Genomic DNA, 14,407 nt, shown 5'->3' with positions numbered 1-14,407 from the left:
TTCAAAAATTCTTGCAATAAATGCCACGTCTTAGGCCATTTTCATCCTTTTACACTTGGATCTTTAATTTCCCTGCTACAATAACCTATGGCTCAGCTGCGGAGCTCAAGGGCCCCGAGACTGGGCTCCTTGGAAAGCGAGTTGTCCCCTCCGTCCAGCTCAGGAGTCCCCCTTCCCCCCCCGCCCACCCGATTGCCAACGCTTGGAAACATCCAGTGACTACAAATGTTTCGCTTCCATCATGCGCTTCGTAATTTAAGATGCAGAAGTGCTTCGTAATAACTACAACTGATGTAAATATTAACTTGTGCCGTTTTAATAAAATGAAACAAAAGCATTCTAAATCATAGCAGCTTATAGACCAAAACCGTCCACCGGTCAGGAGCAGAGTGTAATCAGTAAGTATGAAAACCGCAAAATATTTAAAGCCCTGCAGCGGTTCAAATCCATAACAAAACCTCCGAGCAGAGCAAGCAACGGTGCCTGACGCCCTGCTGGTTTGGTCTACTTGCTCATTGGCAAAATACGATTTTCCTTCCTTGGTAATAGCATCTCCTCTTTTCCAAAGGGGAGGACAAAGTACAAAGCCCTTTTGATCAGCGCCCAGTAGCTCTTTTCCCTAGTTAGCAGTATTCTTTTACAGCACTGAGAAACGAGGTCTTTTTGTTTACCGTTAGTTGAGGTAAGTTATCTTGCTTTTATTTGGGTTTAAGACTACTGTAAAGGAGTAGCTTTTCAGTTGCAGCATGGTTTGTCAAGATTACAATAGTTATGACTGCATAAAATACATAAGTAAAAAAATTATGATTTGTAGAGCTTGTTATCAAGAGCTGAGACTTACATCTTTACAGAACTGCAAATACTGGCTTCCTAACTGCTAGCTGATAATTTTGCCGGCAAGAGCATTTGTTATACTTTTTTTTTTTGTTTTTAACCTCTACACCCTTTTGTCCAGCTGTTGTAAGAACTAGCGAGAAAGTTGTTTGTAACTACAGTCAAACTGTTGTAACAGCATCAGACAAGCTGTACCGATTCTTCATTAAAACACCCTTCATTTGAAGCTACAAATGTCCGAGGCGATTCTTTTTGTTCAAAAAGAAACTATCAGCATGCTCTGCGCCTTTAACACTTCACATCGATTACAAAAAATTTAACAATGCAATCACTAACATACCCCACTAATGAGAAATTATGAGAAATTGTTTGACGCAGAACCTTCTGCATCAGTCAACTCTGATCGATAAGAAAGCTATCCATTTTGAAATTTAGATTTAATGCATGTTCAAGAAGCTAATGAGAAAGGAGCAACTTAAAATAAATACCATCATTAAAACTGCAAACTGTTACAATGATATATTATAAACTTGTCCTAGATAAACCTAGTGCTTCAAAAATTTACCAGTGAATTCGTATTACAAAATATGTGAAAATACAATAGTATACCACAAAACAACATCCTTTTTGGGGTCAACAATGACGCCAAGATGATTCAGTCTTAACTTTTTAAATTGTTAATAGAACATATTGTAATATATAAGTTGCAATTTGGTTGAATTCTAGAGAACATCCCCACCCAAACTCAAATTCACCTTTTTCATTCCTCCTCTAAAACTAGTGCCAAACTTCCTGTCAAAGCCAGTATTTTCTCGAAGAGCTTTAAAGTTTAGCCGTTACTTATTTTCTACTACTACATTTTGGCAGCAACTATTTATTGGTTTGTTATTGCAAAAAGTGCAATTTAACAATAAACCAGTCTGAAGGTCATTTTATGTCTTGAGGATACATACCATATATTTCTTTAAAAATAATCATACTTTTGTAAGCAATACTTTACAGTAGACACCTCAAATCTACCATAGATGTAAAACTTAAAACGAGAAAAATTTAGTCTCTAAATCTTTATACACATATTTATATTCGAGTTTCTATATATATTATATATATACACAAGCACAAGAGTATATATAAAATATATATATAATCAGATTCAAAAGAGAACAAAAACTGGGCACTGTACATAAAATCTTTTTAAAACTCAAACAATAGAAAAACTTTAAACATTAAACAATTTTAATAAAAGTTTCTGTACAATGCTAAGCAGTTTTATTTACATATAGAAAATGTAATAGGAGTAGTGTTTGAAATTACAGAACTCCTTAAAATTTCAATGGCAGGTAATCTGGAAAAAATAACAGCATTCCATTCACAAATATTTTCAAGCAATAAATATGTATTTATAAATAGTGTAAATTTACATCAAGATTAGAAACAAAAATCACAAATCTGAAGTTTATTCCTTAGTCTATGTGCAACCCATTTATCTTTGTGACTTGGCTGTTAATTGTTTTAAATTTTATTTAGGAACAAAAAGTGTAACCGTCATGGTTTCAAAACAAGACAGAAAAACATAAAAGCAGTAAAAAATTTATATCACCTAACTCTTCACATTAAAAAAAAAAAAAAAAAAAAAAAAGTTGCCCAAAGAAAGACTTAAAATTTCTAACTACCTTACAAAGAAATGACCAGCTAAGCTAGTACTTTTCCAAGGGAAATTCTGAAGGGGAAAAATGGATGAAACCAACTCATCAGCCCAGAAACAGAGAAATACAAAAGAGGTGGTCTTCAAGTCAGTAGTCTGTATAATGTTGCCAGTTTTGTCAGATATATACAAAACATGGAATTATTTTTTTGAAGTACAGCTGGATGAGCTTTATTTGTTTTGAGTTCTGGAGTAGGAGGCAGTGCTCTCTCCTGTCCAGTTGGTTGACACTCCGCACTTGGAAGGTTGCATAGACACAGCTTTCAGCCAGCAGCCTTACGGGATAGCTACAAAAATCAGTGGTGCAGAACTGGGTCACTTCCTGAATATCAGAAAAGTTTTCATTTAATGTCCATGAAAAAATGTCAAGATGAGGAGGATGGCAATGGAGGAGCCTGAAAAAGAAAACATTAAATTACCTTTTCTACAAGGGTGTAAAACTCATTTGTTCAACCAAGACCTGCGCAAACGGTAACCATGAGAGTTTAAAGTCACACGCGCTACTGTTTTTACACTTTAGGCCTTTTTCAAATGGATACTGGCTTTTCTTTTCCAACTTACTCAAATACAACGCATATTTTATGACTGCTCTGCATCAGGATTTTCCCTATACTGCAGACCGGAGTATGCTGTAGGGATGTCTGTGTTAATACGATGTGAACTGCCAAAACAAGTCCCACTGTGGCAGCAAAGAGCTCCATGTGGGTTCAGTATGGATATATCTTTATATACTCTAAAACAGGGATTCTCAACCTGTTTACCAATGGCGGGGAGGGAAGGATTGTCCATTTGCATCTCTCTAAATGCCTTGTGGGCTTCATTTTTTTCCCCCCTCTACCTTAGCAATAACATATAACCCTGAAGTTACGGTATCTGTGGAAAGGGTCTCAGATTCTCCGACATGGGAACAAAGTTAGGGTTTTTTTGGTCTTTTTTTTTTTTTGTAATCCTGGAAGACACCACCAGAGCACCCCAAGAGTGAAGTAAGCGAGGTGGCTTGTTCCTGCCTGCTTTCAGGAGACAAAGTCTATAAGATACCTATCTATTTCCCAATATTGCACTTTGTGGCATTACCACCAAAATGCTGAATCTTTGATGGCATTTCCTTCTCTTTTCCTGCTCATCAGTCCTGTCATGATGCGGAATCCCTTCAAGAAGTTGCCCACAGTCTTTAAAGATACTTTTAATCATACTATAGTACCCACCCATGAAACACTTCCACTAGCTGATCCCCATATTTGCTCCCAATACTTCACCCCCGACACAGAGCCTCTCCGTTAGGCCTATTGCACCTTTGCCATCTGAGAATATCTTCATCCTGTGACTTGCAACAAACCTCATCTCTTCTAGTTCTGAGAGATGTCACTTTTAGGCTATGACTCTTCTCAATCGAGATTGTATCCCCTTTAAAAGAAATTAATGTGCACACCAATTTCACAAGAGAACAATTATTAATGAATGCCCTTCAGGACTGCAGGTATAGGCTTTGGTGGGGGAAGGAGCTGCTCACAGGTTGAGAACCCTTGTTCTAGGGACAGCATCATCACTGCTACCTATATAACATTATAAACACAGACAACAAAATACCCCTCCCTCCCCCCCTCTTTTCCATACAGAAACATTCTTGCCCATTTCAACTCAACTGGATGACGTATCTGAGAACAGCTGTTGATTTATATGCTTTTCTATAACAGATCATCACTTCGAAATTGCAGTATTTCACAAACTATAACGACAATGGGCTCCTAGAAGTATGAACTGAAGTTCAACCACCTCAGGCTCTGTAGGACCAATGAAGAGAATTAAATTCAGAGTACCTGGTCCCGCACTCTCACCAGCCTGAACCTTGAGGCCTTAGCTCAAAAGGTCACAACTTATCATGCAAGCATTACATGGAACAATTGTCTAAACACACATTTTCTGCAGCACCTGGAAACGAATCAAAAGGCACAGCCATTTCAGGGCTGTTGTATTTAATTCAACATGAAATTCTCATAACTCTTAGTCCAATATTTGTCTCCTTTGACAGAAAGGCAAGGCTTATAAATAAATCCAGCATCGCTTTCATTGTGATTACAAACAAGCCATCTTTGCCTGAAACAATGAAACCTGGGTGAAATGTTAGGACAGTTGTGCTGACACAGTTCAAAGCAGGAGGCTGCCATATATAGCACAAAGCTATAATGGCAAAGAGGCTTTTTGCTTTAAATTGAAATGCAAAGGAGGCCCCAAGCCAAAAGACAGAACTGTTTGAGAGCATCCACTTGCTAAGCAGAAGGACAGTGCTGATTTGGGAGGGGATGGGTGGGGAAGGGGAAGGAAGGGGTCTGAGTGCATAGGATGCTCTGCTGCTATACTGACTTCATACCACAACCAATGTATTAGAGATGCTCTTGAACCTGGTGCTAGTTTCTCCAAGCTTCACTGTCCTGATTCTTCCCATCTCCATCTGATCCAGTTATGGTCTTCAGGTGATCTCTATTGGATTTTTAAAGCCACAACTTTATGAATTGTAACATCATACTTTTCCTGAAAACTCAGCGGTTATGTTCTGCAGTAAGTTACTCTACTATTTCACATAATTCTGACTCTTCAGCGCTTTGCTCTGTAAATATCACACACAACCCATATCTCCATTTGAATCAGAAAGTCCACGGTACTCATACAATGGAGTACCAAGACAGCCTACGACTGCTTTACAAATAATGTATTTATGCACCCACTTATTAATTTGACTTACTAATGTAAATTGATCATAGACTTGCATCAAGTCCTCCATTTTGTACTGTTCTAGCACCACAAAATTTTCCAGGTTCGTGCTTATCTTTCGTGCACAGTCTTGGCAATGTACGACATAGGTCTTTCGAGAATTGCTCTCACTAGTGACAAAAAGCAGATCAAAGACTTCCACCTATTAGATAGGAAACAGAAAGTCAGCTGTTACAATTTCATTTTTAAAAAGTTGAACCACAAAAACTGTATTTTCTTTAAGATTTTCACCCTTACCCTGTGCATGCAAAGAGAAAAATTAGGTTTGTTCAGGGAATAACGTATACTCCTAAGGCTCAAGCAGAAAAGTGAAATATTCTAAACCCACTAATACTACACTCAGAATGTCTGCATTAACAGCACTATGGGAAAGCTTTTGATCAATATTGACAAAGCAGGATTCATACTCTGAACAGGGGTTGCTCAGTAACATGGGGATTTATAGCAATTAGCCCTAATTTTCCTTTTTTAAATTTGTCTGCAAAAGAAGTTTGTGATTTATTTCCTTACTACTCAGTCACATGCTCATCCTGCCCAAGAGGCTCAGTGAGAAAATAACTAGAAACTGATTTTCAAGGGGTAGAAAAAATTTATTTTCTTTTAAGCTTCATGAAAACTGTTATCCAATACTTTAAAGGAACTATTAACAGAAAGTAGAATCAAAAATTTCAGCAAAAAGGTTATGTCCTGTGAAGAAAATGTACTTAAATTCTCTCTCTTTTGGGGCTCTTGTTGACTTCTGAAATGAAGACAGATACACCTTTAAAATGAAGCTCAGCAGATCAAATTATATGCAGGAAGGGATAACAACTTTTTATAATAACTGAGAACTGAAAATCGACCTAGCGTATAACAATGTCATGAAGTACGGTAGAAGAGACTGCAGCAAAATACAGCCTATGTCTAGAAAAACAGCTTGATAAGCTCTTTGAAGACAGTATTGCATCACATATCTGTGCTTATAGCATATAGTAGATGCTGCAACTTAAAAGCAAAATTAGAACAGCAACAACAATGAAAGACAGGACAAAATTTAAATAAATATTACAGTAGTACACAGGACCAACACATATTTCTACTGACCTCACAAATGCTACAGTAATGAGCTGGCTCGTCCTTTGCTCGTCCATGCCAGACAATCTCTTTTCCTGCAGCAATTAGAGCTTCCCTCAGTGTCTGACACTGTTTGAGAGTTCTTAACAGGCAGTACCTGCAATCAAAATCAGTGGTATGTTCAGTTCAATATTCAACTTTATAGCAAGATATAGGCCTTAATTTCTTCCAAGACCCTGCACCTGGAGTTTCCTCTTCCTCCGGGATTTCAGAAACAGCTGGCTAATAAGAACCAGTATGGACCTCTGTGCTTTGCTCCATTTCAGTCCTGCCCCCCTTGCCCTGCAAACAGGGCATTTTCGACTAGACATCCTTCATTTTTGACTAGAACGCATGAATGCTCTTTTAAGCACAGTAAAACAATGTGTTTTCAAAAGCAATTATTTTATTTTGAACTATCAATTTAGCAGCAAAAAGTTTGAACTGCCAAGTTCAAAATAACTGTTTACATTTTGTATAAATGACTACAGCCTATAAAAGAACTGTTTTAACTAACATTCTAAAAACCCTGTTACAAGTATTTTCTGCCAAGTAAAAGGGAAAAAAAAATAGACAGGTTGGTATTAGAAAAGGAAGCCCCTCCATAGTTAAAAAAATTAATTTTGAAAAAGGGATAAAAAAATTTAACACTTATTTTATGAATGAAGAACTGGTCAAATGTCAAATTAAAATCAACAATTCCCAGCCATACTTCTGTAAAGGATAAAAAAAATAATTTTATATTCACAATTTTATATGGTTCTCTTCTGTGCTAAGAAGTCTAACTTGTTTTCTAGCATCGTACGAGCTACAGATGTTCTCTAAAAAAAAAAAAAAAACTGGCAAAATAGGTCGCCGGATTTCTAAATTACAATGTTATTTACAATAATTTTTAGCTCTTAGCCATCCTATTTATTTGAGCCGCAGCCTCTGCAGCCTTTAATTTTCTCCTCCACAGGGTGGTTACGTTACATGCTCATTAGATGCAGAAGGAAGATTGAAAAAATGTAAGGGGAAGAATAAACATTGGACAGAAAACAAAGTGCTTACAAGTTCTATCAAAATGTTTTCAGCTTGATCCTTCTCCCATTTTAAAGCCTTAAAAATGTAATATATACGTTCTTTTTTTCTTTTTTTTGAAATGTTTCTTTCATGTGTTTCCAAGTAGTTAATAGAATTTTAGGCTTATTTTGAGATACTCTCCTCTTGATGTTATACGCTCAGACTGTTCATCTTCACTAAAAACAAGGCTATAGCTTCATTAATACCGTCACCGTAAAAAAATGCAAAACTGAAAGCATGTTTCTATGTTAAACATCATATTTTCAGATACTGAATTTCAAGAAAATTAAACAGCTCATTTAGCTGTAACTCCATCAACACTCTCAAAGTTTGATGTTAATGGGACTTACGTTGCTAAGGCCAACCATATGTAATAGATCATGTATTAATTCACTTGAGTGTTGGGCTAAAGTAAATGTGCGTCTGATAAGTTTAGTAACTTTGGTATAGCATTCTTTTCTGCAATACAGCCTGATTTCAAATAAACTTAAAAGCTACCATTTTTCTCTTCTCTTCTGCTGTTAGCCAGAAAAGTCTTTGGGTATGCCAAAGAGCAACTGGAAGCACATGTGCACACTTGCCACCATTGTGCTCCACTCCCGACTTCCAAAGAGTTTCAAAGTGTGATTTTCAAAGAGTTTTCTAGTGTTACAGTTGTGAAAAAAGAATTGCCCAAAATGTAACCCACACATAACACTACTGCAATGTTTGCCAAATTTGCAACCAAAGCCAAAAACAATAGCTAGAAGGTGAAATTTCCCTCCTTGGATAAAATTCAGATCCTAGTTATGGCACTTGAAAACATAAATGTTAACTATTTCATGCTGTCAAAGAATGGAGAAAGCATACAAACTACCACTTTCGAAACGCACCACAATTTCTTAAGTATGGGAAGCCTAAAGAAAGCCGAAAAGGTGTCTAGCAGAGTCACAACGTGTAAGTTAAATGATGTCAGCTTTTAGTATTTTAGGCCCCCTTTTATTCTTATACAGTGAGAATTCAGTAAAAAGAAAATCTGGACCATCTCTCTCTCAAATTCTTTACAGGTATGGCATAAAGAACCTGAGTAAATCATGTCCAGTCAAATTCAAATATTTAAGAGAGGAAAATTTTAAAATGGACATCATCCTGATTTATTCTAGAAGGGCACTGAGAAACCTGTTTGAATATTAAATATCCAGTAAAACTTTTCAAAGTGTGGAGACCATCTCAATGGCAATGCAAAACTGACCTCTTTTTATCTTTCAGCAATGTATCTTCCCTACTGATACCAAAATGTATTTTATCTGGCTTCATGATTTTGTGCAGAATCATTTCTCCCACGTCAAGTTCTTTTATGTTTTTAAAACTATTTTTGTCAAAGAACTTAGTATTTCAGTTACTTTGGAATTAATTTTTTAAGCCCTTATTACTATGTTCTCACTACCTCTAAAATTCTTCTCTTGCTCAGATGCATTTGTAAAAGTCCTTCTAGCTTTCATCTAAGAGGTTTGCAGTTCATTTTTCTTTTCTTGAGGGTTGTGCTCCCTCAGTCAAGTTTTAAATCATTCTGTCTGCCTGTGTTCCTGCTCATGATTCTACTGTTAATATCAAATCTTTAAAAGACATCTCAGGAGAAAGGTTTAGTTTTTGCTTTGCCTTTTATCTGGACAGCACCAAGTTGTACATTAACTAAAAATATAAAGAAGCTTCAGATTTCTTGCAAAATCAAAGTTTCCTTCTATTATTTTTTTTCCCATACTGCTATTCTATTTCTTTTCATCATTAATCTGGTTTCCAATATTTATATGTATGCTTAAATTTTAGTTTATTGCCTCTGTAGTGGTTACTCTCACATAAACCAACAAGAAATATTTGTATTTGTGTTTCAAATTGGAATTCCAAATTAATTTTTATCATTTTCCAAGAGCTATTCTTTTGTGCTATTCTGATACCTAAGAAGGCCCAGAGAGTAAGTTGAACTACCTAAACACTTCAGGTATCTTCAATGTACAATTTTAGATACAGGCCTGCATTTTGGCAAAAAAGATGACAGCTGTGTCACCGAAACATTTTTTTTCCCCAATGACAAACGAAAAGTCAGCTATTCAAGATGAAATTCAACCAGCTGTATCAGAAATCACTATTTCTCAAGTGTTTTCTTATACACACGCATACACACACACAAATGTCTATATTTTGTACATCATAAAATCCAGGAGCAACAGACAACAGCTATTTGCCAGCTGGTGCTATTTTCCTGCAGACAAGCAGTCCATAAAAAAAAAAAAAATAATAACGCAACTACTTTCCTATCTTAAGGAGATCGTGAAGGTTTCTGCATTTCCAGTATGCTAACAAAGCCAAGGTCAGATACCAGACTGTTTGTTCTGGTGACACCCATTTCTAGTAACAGCTATACCATAACCTACAATGAAGAGGTAACTGCTACTGGATGTTACAAACCAGAGCTCATCATTGGATCTTCTTCCCCTCTGCACACACAGCACAGAACTTGGGGTTTGGCTGACAACTAACTTGGATGGAGGGCTTAATCCAAGTAAACTGGAAATAGTTTCAGTAGACTGGAAAAAACACAACGCATACAAGACCAATTGTATCTGCTCCTCAGCATCTTTGTTTATTTCTGAAGTACACCTAAAATTTAGGTCTCTCGCTAGAAAAAGCTCAGCTGCTGGCAGCCAGCAAGACAATAGAAAACCACCATTCTGTCTGCTGTGTTTCTTCTCAATGTTTTAAAAGATTCTCTTGGAGAAGGATGCTATGCTCAGTCATGTTTTTCTCCTTTTAAGCCTAAACCATGGCAAAAAAAACCCTTAACGTGTACAAATGCAAATACAGGTGCCAAAAAATCAAAATCCTATTTCCAAAAACATTACAGAACTGTTTCAAGCTTTAGAATAGATGCCTGCTGGGCTTTGGAAGATATATAAAGATAACTGTAAAGTAAGTTTGTGAGTTGTTTTTTTAAATGGCCTTTTTGGCTTCCTCTCTCCCACAACCTGCTTCTTTTTCTCATTTCTAACTATTCAGTTTCTCCTCTCCTTTTTATGACAGCTAGCATCCTGACTATGAGCACTAATAGCTTAATTGAAGGGGCAGGATTGTCAAGCCTTCAGTAAAGATTTTCTTCAACCTAGGTATTACTAGACTTTAAGAAAGTATTCACGCATAAATGCTATTCCAAAACCTAGCTTTACAGTGACTAAAAATCTCCCTGTCTTCAAATTCCAATATTCTTGATCCTTACAAAGTTACCATTTCACCAATTCCACCATTCTGCAACAGATGTTCAAGTCTAAATTAAATTCCTACTGTGAAAAGGTGTCTCACTCACATGTCATCAATAAATCCTACTAGGGAGAAAAAAGAAATTATTTTTCTTTGCTCTTTTTCTGTAAGTTAACCCACCCATTTTTTAAAGGTCCATTTCAAGGCAAATTATAAAAGGACAATGCTTGTGGATCCAGTATGTTGACAAAACTAAGTGCTCAAGCCGTAAGCTTCTTTGGTAGGCTTAAGGAAAACAGAAAGTGTTGCTGCCGGAGTATTTTCATGATGAGTAATGTGCTTTGGAATTTATTCCCCCCACTTCCTTTAGGACAAACGTACAATATATGCTGAAATGTCCATTCATTCCTTGACCTAGCTATAACGATGCTGCAACATGATTTGTATTTACTTGAAGTTGAACTTTTTAAAAAAAATAAATAAATTACTGAATGTGCTCCGAGCCTGGAATATTCTTGCATTTTGGAATATGTGTATGAGAAATGTCACTAAACTCACTTATCATTTTACAGATCAATTAATTCATTGTTCAGAAGGAAGAGCAAGAGAAGGTGGCTTTCAAATTCCTACTTTCCTTTATTTAAACACTTATACTGGATCTCCAAATGAAGTGTGTGAGCACTAACTAGAGGTTCTAGGAATGTAAAATTAAGTTTAACTTTGCTGTAAAAATGACTAAACATTCTAATATTTGGGTTGATGACCTAATTTTGTTATTTCTGATGGTATGTACTCTGAACAGCTTTTGTCATATAAGTCAACTTCTGTAAACTGGTGTATTAAGTCTATGCAATGTTTAACAAAAAAGTAATTACATCATTCTAAAGCTATGCCACAATAACATCAAATTAATTGTATTTATAAATGGATTATTTGAAAAACAGATTGTAAAATAATTCTGGTTTGATTGTCGGGAATGGAAAAGTCTTACAAAGGATTACTTACAAACCAACTATTGGTTTATGCTGGAAGAGGAACTGGGTACAGTAAATGTTCAAATAAGTAAAACTTACTTTATCATTTCAAAAAGCTTTGGATCTGAGACCTTGATATTTCGAGCCATATTCCATGAAAGATGAACCATGGGTACTATGGACTTTACGCTCTGCAGTTTATTCCACTCGTACCGTTCCACCGCCAATTTATATTGACAAGCTACACAAAAACAAAATTACAGAAGCAATTAGTGAAGTTAAGAAACAGTTATCAACTACACCCAAAATCATTTGCTTATAACCAAAATTAATACCTTTTCAGGCTAGATTAAACTTCATTTGCAATGATCCATTAATCCCAACTACACTTGAATTCTATAAAATTTCTTTTAAAAAGTGTATTTATGATGCTAAAAGAATGCACAGTACCACAACAGCAACAACTGTCTGAAAATAACTGGCTGACAAATGTTCAATTCTATGGTGAACAGAGAGCACTATTTCAAAAAGGGTTACTTAAAAAAATCTTCAAATATTTCAGATTATAAAAAAAGTCTATATTTTAAATGTCTACATCTCACTCTATTCCTCTTTGTCATATTTTTACAATGCTATGGTATATAATTTGTCTTGAAAAGGAAGACTGCACCTCGAGAGATTTGTTGCAATGAGTCAGACTTTTTCATTAAGCAGCCTACTCACCCTGCCCTTTTTAAAAAAAAAAAGTTTTACAAAATTTACTGTGACTAAACACGTGAGCTCTGTATCAGTCAGTCATGCAATCGTGGAGATATACTATTTATTGCACCATAATGAAATAAAGACACACCTTAAACTATTTAAGAAAAGGGGAGTTTTTTGGAAGTACATTCTCTTCAAATGCTTGACAGAATCTCATTTTAGCAGTGAGATTTCCATTCATTCTCACATCTAAAAACCTTCCAAGACCACAGTTCAAAACTAAAGACTTTTAGAGCAGAAGGTCTGGAAAAAATATTCACTTTATGAACAAAATTTTACAACTGTTTGCATTTCCCGATGCTTTCACTGAAAAGCGATTAGGTATCTGTCGCCCTGAGAAAGTTAGATTGGACAAGTCCTTAAGTCATATGCAAGCTATAGAGCAGTCTGCTGGGTAGAAAAAAGGTTGGGGAAAAAAGTTAAGAAATGGCCTGCCTACAAGACAGAGTGTATGAATTAATCTAAATAGTTTATTCTGCTATTGTTTGCTACACAATCGTAATTTTTACAAGTCCATTAAATGAACAAGTGCAAAGACTGCATTTTTGCTGCTTTCTCTTCCTCTTACCAATGGAATTACTTAAAGCTTCAACACAATGTTTTAAAATACAGTAATTTTTTTTTTTTAATCTAGTAAAGCATGGTAAATTAGTAAGAAATGGCAGTTTCTGTTGCAAATGTAGTACAACGTTACCTAATTACGTAATTCAGCACAGGCAGTACTCAACCATACCTGTAAGAGGGCCAACATTCCACGCAATGTTGTTGCACCAACCAATAGCCTGAACCCAATGAACAGTGCCAGCATTTATCCACACCAAATCCCCTGGTCTTTGAATAAACCTATAAACTGGGACATTGGCTTCATACAAATCTTCCAAGTTTGGCCACCAAGATCCCATTAGGAAATTCATGTTATTCCTGAAACAATAGGAAAAATAAAGTCTTCAGCATTTATCTGCTATGAGTGGTTGATACTTCAATTAAATTACCTGTGAAAACTGATCACTGTGATAAATGCTTTCTGCATCTAATCAGTGACCCAGGAGGACTACTCTGTAAAATTCCTGATCCTAATTCCACAGTTCACAGGCTGCAATACATTAAAACACTTGACCATCTGGCTGCCCATGTGAAGCCAGTTTATGGCTTCCAGTTATGTTCTATTTACCTTCAAATTTCCCAGTATTTTAATTATGCTGTGGCATTTTATTAACGCTTGGTCAGATCTAGTGTGAGACTGGTGCTGAATGCTGCTTTTTTAACCAGGAACTGATTTTATACACAGACCACACCAGCTCTTAAGAACGCTTTCTGTTTTGAACAATGCCAACCATGTACTCGTACTGGCAGCTTATGCACGTGAAGCTTGTCCAACAAGCAACCTGTTGGCACCATCTCAACCGTGATCCACAGGTCTATGCTATATTCAGCCACGACATGTCGACCCTCCTGAGAAGCATGAAAAAACACGTCCATATGGATTTCCTAAGCACGAACTCTTCCACTATGGTTATGCAAAATACACACTTCTTTCCCATCCTTATCCTGATTTTATACTGTTTTTATACTGCACCATGACACATCATTCGCAATTCACTGTTTTCAAGGACAATTCAGTGCCTCCATCAGGCACTCTAGACATTTTATGAGGTTATCAAGATCTTAGTTTCTCTGTCACCCTCAGGAGGACAGCGTCATGGGGGTAAAAGGCATGTTGTCATCAGAGACTCTGCAATTGCATGAGTACAATTACAATTTTGAGATGGCTAATCTTTGTAAAGGTGGATGAAATATGAACAGTGGTCAGTAGACAGCCAGAAAATACAGAGATGAATCTGAAGAGCTCTGGAAAAGTTCTGAAGAAAAGTCAAGAGTTTAGTCCAGTTTTAACTGGGAAAGCTAAGAAGAAAAATCTCTTCCTTTAGGTCAGTTTCAGAGGCTACCGCCTGAATGCTAACATGATTAGGGGAGACAA

At 36.3% G+C, this 14,407-nt stretch overlaps 1 protein-coding gene across 19 annotated transcripts in view; it reads right to left on the bottom strand.

Annotated features, from left to right (window-relative positions):
• Nucleotides 1-294: 294 nt before the first annotated feature.
• KDM6A (lysine demethylase 6A) overlaps nucleotides 295-14,407 on the bottom strand; it is a 162,083-nt gene continuing 147,970 nt past the window's right edge. For 9 of the 19 annotated variants that reach the window (XM_054211876.1, XM_054211931.1, XM_054211924.1 and 6 more), the window contains 6 exons: nucleotides 13,163-13,350; nucleotides 11,767-11,908; nucleotides 6,392-6,518; nucleotides 5,280-5,450; nucleotides 4,939-5,017; nucleotides 295-2,934 (listed from right to left, as the gene is read on the bottom strand). In XM_054211876.1, coding sequence (XP_054067851.1) covers nucleotides 4,961-5,017; nucleotides 5,280-5,450; nucleotides 6,392-6,518; nucleotides 11,767-11,908; nucleotides 13,163-13,350 — 685 coding nt within the window. In that variant the 3' untranslated portion in view covers nucleotides 295-2,934; nucleotides 4,939-4,960. The other 10 variants (XM_054211894.1, XM_054212003.1, XM_054211915.1 and 7 more) reach the window with 5 other exon arrangements.

The sequence above is a fragment of the Rissa tridactyla genome, chromosome 1 (genome assembly GCF_028500815.1).
Source record: "Rissa tridactyla isolate bRisTri1 chromosome 1, bRisTri1.patW.cur.20221130, whole genome shotgun sequence".
NCBI lineage: Eukaryota > Metazoa > Chordata > Aves > Charadriiformes > Laridae > Rissa > Rissa tridactyla.
Note: the sequence above shows the minus strand (reverse complement) of the source record. Positions and strands in the feature narration are given on the sequence as shown.